General features: G+C 30.8%; 1 protein-coding gene across 1 annotated transcript in view; it reads right to left on the bottom strand.

Annotated features, from left to right (window-relative positions):
• The window catches only part of LOC112523891 (cyclin-dependent kinase F-4-like), a 3,615-nt gene extending 2,809 nt beyond the window's left edge, over positions 1–806 (bottom strand). The window contains exon 1 of the mRNA XM_025133563.1: positions 1–806. Coding sequence (XP_024989331.1) covers positions 1–806 — 806 coding nt within the window.
• Positions 807–7,361: the final 6,555 nt, after the last annotated feature.

The raw sequence follows: 7,361 nt of genomic DNA on the forward strand, positions 1-7,361 counted from the left end.
GTTGGCCTTGCGCATGGACTCCATGAAAGGAGGGTAGAAATCAGATTGATTGCTTCTGGGCTTGCAGATGGTAACAATGAAGAAAGATCCACACCAGGAAACTCTGGAAACCGATAATTGAACAAACTCCATGTGGTGTCTGTTGGGCTGCCGATCACGCTGCAAATCTTGTGTATTACGTCTGTTGTAGAAGAACCTTGAAATAGTGGTCGGAGGGTAAATAATTCGACCATGATTGCACCCATTGCCCACATATCAACTGAAGAATCATGTTCSAKTGCATGGAGAAGAACCTCAGGGGCACGATACCTGCGTGTTGAAACATAATGGGTGTATGGAGGTTCGCCATTGATCTCACGAGCTTGACCAAGATCCGCAATCTTGATTACATCCTTGGAAACAAGAAGGTTTTCTGGTTTAAGGTCGCGATGAAAGTAGCCACCCGTGCCATGCATGTACGCAAGACCTTGAAAGATTTGGAAACACAAGTTTCTGATCTCGGTTTCAGAATAGGGATCTGTTCTGTGTCTCATACGATCGAAGAGAGTGCATTCCATGTATTCAAACACCAAGAACAATATGTTCTTTTGTACGATAACTTCTTTGAGCTTCACAATGTTAGGATGATTCTTCATCTTGCATAGCGACTTGACTTCTCTCAGATTCATGCATTCTTTACTCGAATGATACTTTCTGTTGATCATCTTCTTGACTGCAACCAGTTCGTCATTCTCCGTATTTAATGCTTTATAGACAACCCCATATGATCCACGCCCAATTTCTTTGATTCTTTGATATTTTTCCATTGTTTATGGTCCTTTTTCTCGATAAACACACACAAACGTAGAAGAAGAAGAAAAATAGATTTGGTAGACAAATACAGAGCACCACCAGATCACCTTAAACCCTAGTGATGCTTCACAGATTTAGGCAAAGGGGATGAAGAACGGCCATAGAAATAGAAGAAAGTATTGGGAACTGTTGTTTATATTCACTACTTGAGAAGATTTTAGATATGGAATGTTTTAGGTTTTAAGAATTGTATTTTCCTTAGGATTATTTGTACTTTCCTTTTATGAGAAGATTGATATATATCCAATGCTGTTGTCCTAGATATTTCATAAACGGATCAAGATCATAAATAAGGAAACAAAACTTTCCATAATTAAGCATAAGGATGGTCCAAATGTGCAATCAACAAAATAACATTCATTAATCAAGTGAAAAGATAAGCGTGAAAAACCTGAAATCGTAACCGACGAGATCCACAAAATCGGTGATAAAGGTGTTTTTGGAGATCAGAAGTTATGATGCTTTCATCTGACCTGCCTTCACTCGTCACGGATTCTGTCAACGGAGAATGTTAAAAGACAGTCAAAAACATGTTCATACCGACTCCAAATCGGAAATTGCTTGAGTAATTTAATTCGTCGGAAATTAAACGAACTCTTGAATTGTGAACTGTAATAGAAGATGATACCGAGTTCGAAGGTACTGTTTTGGTTGAAACCTTCTGGTGAAGAGTATGACTGCTCCCCATTTTCCGGTGAACGGAGGAGAAGAATCAAGCGATGTTGTTGGCGGGAAAGGGGGTAGCCTGTGATTTGTTTAATGAATAAATAAAAGAGTGAATTTGGACTTGGTCCATGTGATTTAATTTTTTTTAATAAAGTTATACAGTGGATTTGGTGACTGTATCAGGGTTGGGTTTACGCGAGACTAATGGTTTTTCGTAAGATTCGTTTGACCAATTTATGTTCATTGATCCATCTTATAAGTTAATGATCTAATGGTCTAAAATTGTATGGTGACATTTTTGTGATTATTGAGAAGTCTCGTGGCAATTTTGTGATTATGAATGTTCAGATTGTAAATCTAATCCAAATATTGAAAATTGGTCTTACGGGTCTCACGAAAAACTCTTGGTCTCACATGATCCCAAGTCATAGTAGAAAACTAACGAATTTGTTAACTTCGTTAAATTAAGAGTTATTTTAGACTTTTGCCTATTTTTTTGTTTTTTCTATAAAAATAAAATAAAAACAATACTTTTATACGCACAAACCATAAACTCATTGAATTTTTTAAATCTAACTATAGTATACATCTCAGGTTCAGAATGTTCCAGATTAGAAAAAGAAATATGACATGCATAGATACCTGTCATGTTTATTATGGTTCAATATTTATGTTTAGAAATTTATGTCAGATAAATTTTGTAATGCAACTCGGTATGAATCGAGTTAGCATTTAAGTTAATAAATAAACAAAAACCTGTGATTGTCATTTGAATCTAAAAAATAAATAATGGTTCATTAAAATGGTATTTCTTCTATTGGTTTGTGTACTGATTTGTTAATACACAGAAAAAGAATAGATATATTTCTTTTGTTTTATGACTATAAGAACTTATTCCATAAAAAAAAAACGTTCATAAATTTAATCGTTCAAAATAAGAAAGTTCGTTGATTATAGTAAAATCATTGATTTATTTATTCAATTTAAGTAAGTTCAATTTCAAAAAGTTCAAAATTTTATTTGTTGTAATAAGAACTTTTTCATATTCTTTTCATTTTGTCATTTTAAACATTTCTATTGTTTTATTTGGGGGTGAGCATAGGCGGGAACCGGAACCGGAACAGGTTAAAGCGGTTCTTGAATTTTTGGAATCGGAACCGTCGGGAATCGGTTCCGGTTACATGCTTCCTAAAATATTAAAATTTTGTTATTTAAAAATAAAACATTGCAAAAACACTAAATAAATAAACAATGATACAAATTATACGGAATAATGGTTACAAATATTGTTTAACGATTACAAACCATAATAGACTAATAGTAAATGTTGAAAGTTTAACGATTACATACTATAATTGTAAGGGTTCAAAGTTTAACGATTACATACTACGAATCCAATTAAACACACAATTTGAAAAATTCGAATCATTTTATCTTAAATTCTGAATCTAGAGTTTTAAGTTCTTGATCTAATTTAAATTTAGAATTAATAAAATTAATTATTATTTACCGGGTACTCGCCGGTTTCGGTTCAGGGTACCCGGAACTGGTCCCCGTGGGCAACAGTTCCGAAAAATTGAGAATCGGAACCGGAACCATTCTCAATCGGTTCCGTATTTTAGGAACCGGAACCACTCATATCGGTTTCGGTTCCGGAACCGACAGTTCCAGTTCCGCAAGTGGGTACCCGGTCAGGGGCGGAACACGAGACTTATAACCGAGGGGGCCAAAACTAATCTTTTTTTATAAATATGTCATGTAAATATGTAGTGTTATATATGGATTTTTTAACCAAAATTTGTATATTAAAAAATAGGGTAAAGGCGACCAAGATAATATTCCAAAGTAAACACTCTTAGAATCATAGCTTCCTTGTGTTTTACGTACGTAATATATATAATCTGAAATTTTCATGGCGTCCCATCATTCTACTACAAAAAAATTGGTTTTATATGACATCATACATTATAGATCTTAGTTTTATAGGACCAAAATAAAAGATTTATATCTAAAACCATTACAATAGGTTTATAGAACGTTTTTAAGCATTTTAACAAGTTTTTTAGGACGCTTTAAGATAAAGTGTCATATTAGCTATTTTATCGGACACCTTTTAGAAATATCTTATAAACCCATTTTTTATAGAACATTTGTGTTTATAAAACATCTTTTTCAAATAGTATCATATAAAATAGTTAATACTACACTTTATTATCAAAACCGTCATAAAAAACATGTTACAATGCATAAAAACGTCATATGAACTTATTGTAACATTTTTAGATATGACATTTTTTGGTTTAGTCCTGTAAACTTAAGACCTATAATATATATTTTAGGACGCTTCTACATTTTAGGTGTCCTATAAAATTAATTTAGTTATAGTGATTATAATAAAAATTGATGTATTGTTTTGATATTCTTAAATTGAATTTTCCTTGAAAGTGATTTGTTCGTTTACTAAAATAAGTTACACTATTTTAATTTTGTCTTCTGATCGAGCTCAATAACATATTTTATGGAATTTGATCTCAATCCGTTAATACATACTCTTCTAACCCATGAATTAATACGTTTTTAAAATAAAATGTCTTATTAATCAACACGTTTTTAAAATAAAGTGTCCTATTATATGAAACTTTTGAGAATTGTTTTGTAAAACCGTCTATTTATAGGACATTTGTGTTTATATAACATATTTTCAAATAACGTTCTATAAAATAGTTAATACTACACTTTATAAAATGCATAAAACGCCTAAAAATGCCTAAAATGCAAAAAAGACATCCTATAAACCTATTGCAACAGTTTTAGATAGAACGTTTTTTTGTTTGATCCTATAATTATTGTAAGTCCTATAAAGTATTTTTCTAGAACGTTTCTATATTTTAGGATAACTCTTGATCTTTTATATTGGTTGTTTGGATAGGTGTGAAAAACCCATTTTGAAAAAGAAAAAAAAAACTTGGGTTCTCATTTTTAAATATCAAAAGTGAAGGGGCCAAATTTCTAATTTTTATAAAACTTGTAGTAGTATGCACAATATTATATTAAGACATCAAAATAGGAGGGGGGGCATGGCCCCCATAGCCCCTTAGGGGATCTGCCACTGTACCCGGTTCTGCTCCTCACCTTTAGAGCATTTCCAATGGAGGTTAATGGGAGTCATTACATGCATCATGCATTGTGAAGGGAGGTTAATGGCCATTGTACGCATCATGGGGAGGTCAATGGGACCCACTAATTAATTTTTTTGTTATAATTAAATTTGTAAGGATTTAATTATGATATTATATATATATATATATATATACTATAATATGATATTTATTAATCAATAAATTAATTTTTATTTTTGTTTTTCTTAATTTATAAAAACAACATAATTAATAAAACATTACATTAATTTAAATTATTTGGTGTTTAAGCATTTCATTTTCTAGCTTTGGTACTTTTTAACTGATGTATTTTAGTCTCGTATTTTTTATTAAATGTATTTTAATTTCGTTTCATTTTCATTTTAATGTATTATTCCTTGTTTTTAGTAGATTTTTAAATTTGTTGGTAAAATTATATTTATATATATATATATAAGATGTGGAAATCCATTAAACTCATTGGAGTGTTATGGAGTGTGGGTATAAAATAATAGAGTTGTATGGTGAGTGGAATGCTGATGTGGCAGTCCATGACACTCTGGTAGAGTGTCATCCATTGGAGATGCCCTAAGGACGACTTGGCCTGTAACCAAGATCGCATCAAAAATCGTCCACATCTCTAATTTAGTATCATATGTGTATCATATATGATGAAATAATAATACAACATGTGATTGTCTATAGTAAAAATGTGTTCTTGCGTTCTCGTAAAATGACGGTGTTCTCGTAATCTCGTTGAACTTTTCCTTGGGTTCACGTGAGACTATTTTTTACCTTTTAAACTTCATAACAGAACACTGTAAAAGTAAAAAGAATTTGAACTTTCACAACACAATACACTTTGAAGGCTACTTTACTTGGAACTTTTATTCTTTTGAAAGATAAATTTCAAAATTCACTTTTGAAAGATAAATTTCATCACATTATACATGGTATAGGTACACAATTATCATCGATAAACTATCTAATTTATGTTTATTGATCAACTTAATAAGCCAATGATTTAATGGTCTAAAGTTGCACGGTGGTAATTTTGTGATCATTGAGAAGTCTCGTGGCAATTTTATGATTATGAATGTTCAGATTATAAATCTAATCCAAGAGTTGAGAATTGGTCTTACGGGTCTCACGAAAAACATATGGTTTCACATGATCCCAAGTCTATATATATATATATATATATATATATGAGTGATCAAATAAAAACCGCCCTCATTTGTGTAAACCGTGCAAACCACCTTCATCCGTCGATTTCATTGTTTAATCTTATGAAATTTTTTCATGAAATTGTTTAATCTTGTGAAATTGTTTCATATAATATTTTTTTAATGAAATTGTTTCATATACTACTTAATGAAATTTTAATGAAACTGTTTCATGTATTTCTCTAAAATTAAAATAATGAAGATGATAATATTCATGATTAACATTCTACAATAAAAATAATTAATTAACCTCTCATAATTACAAAAAAATGAACAATATGAAAAATTATGATTGGTGGAATGAGGTTTTTACGGTTTTTACAAATTGAGTGGTTTTCATTTGATCGATCCCCTATATATATATATATATATATATATATATAGAGAGAGAGAGAGAGAGAGAGACATCTTCAAATACAACCAACCTAAGAGTACAACTGTTACAACCGATGGTATTTGGGTCTTTTTACGAAATCCGTGTTGTTAATTTAGATTTTTCTTAACGAATATTAATTTCTTAAATATCTTATTTGATTACTATATGTAACCCGACTTCGTATTTTTTTTACAAATAATTCAAATTTTTCTTAAAAATTATTAATTTCTTAATAAATGTACCATTCATAACTATTCATAATTCGGGGTACCATATGTAACCATGAATAAAAAATTCATAACTAAATATAAGAACAATTCATAACCATATATAACCATTAATAAAATTTATAACCACTTAAAAATATGTATCGGAAATACCTTCATTTAGAAATACCAGCCCGACTTCTTCACCTAAAGAGATGTGAATATCTTCAACGGAAGTCACATTTCTAATCGCACTCATTGAATAAGATTGCGTTGTTAACGAACCGGACTGCAAACATCGAGAAGTCCAAAGTTAAAAAACGGTCAACGAGGGCGAGGTCAAACACGGTACAGTACGGATCGCCCCGGGGGCGAGGTCAAACATGGTCAACGAGGTGAACAGTAATCTCGACTTTTGATATATTTTTTTAAAGACTTTTAAGGGGGATCGCCCCTATTGTTGGGCGATCCGGATGGTTATTTTGACAAAACCTCTAAAATGTGGTTATTTTGTGGCAAATGGTTGTGTAAACTGGTTATTTTTATAAATAACCCACAATTTTAATAGAAAGAGTGTCATTAGTTATTTTATAGGATATTATTAAAAAAAATTAATAGGACACTTGTTTTTATAAGACACTTTTTTCAAACAGGGTCATATGAAATGACTAATACGATGTTTTGTATTAAAAGTATCCTGAAAATTTGTTAAGACGTTCAAAAGCGTCATATAAACTTATTAGAACGCTTATAGATATGATTTTTTTATTTTTGTTCCTATAAATGAGTCTATTATGACGCTTTGAAATTTATCACATCCTATAAACCTAATTTTAACATATTGTAATTAAATTAAATATTCTATTAAAATTATTTAAACAGCTTTATTATACATGAA

Source organism: Cynara cardunculus (assembly GCF_001531365.2).
Source record: "Cynara cardunculus var. scolymus isolate 2C chromosome LG 12, CcrdV1, whole genome shotgun sequence".
NCBI classification, from domain to species: Eukaryota; Viridiplantae; Streptophyta; class Magnoliopsida; order Asterales; family Asteraceae; genus Cynara; species Cynara cardunculus.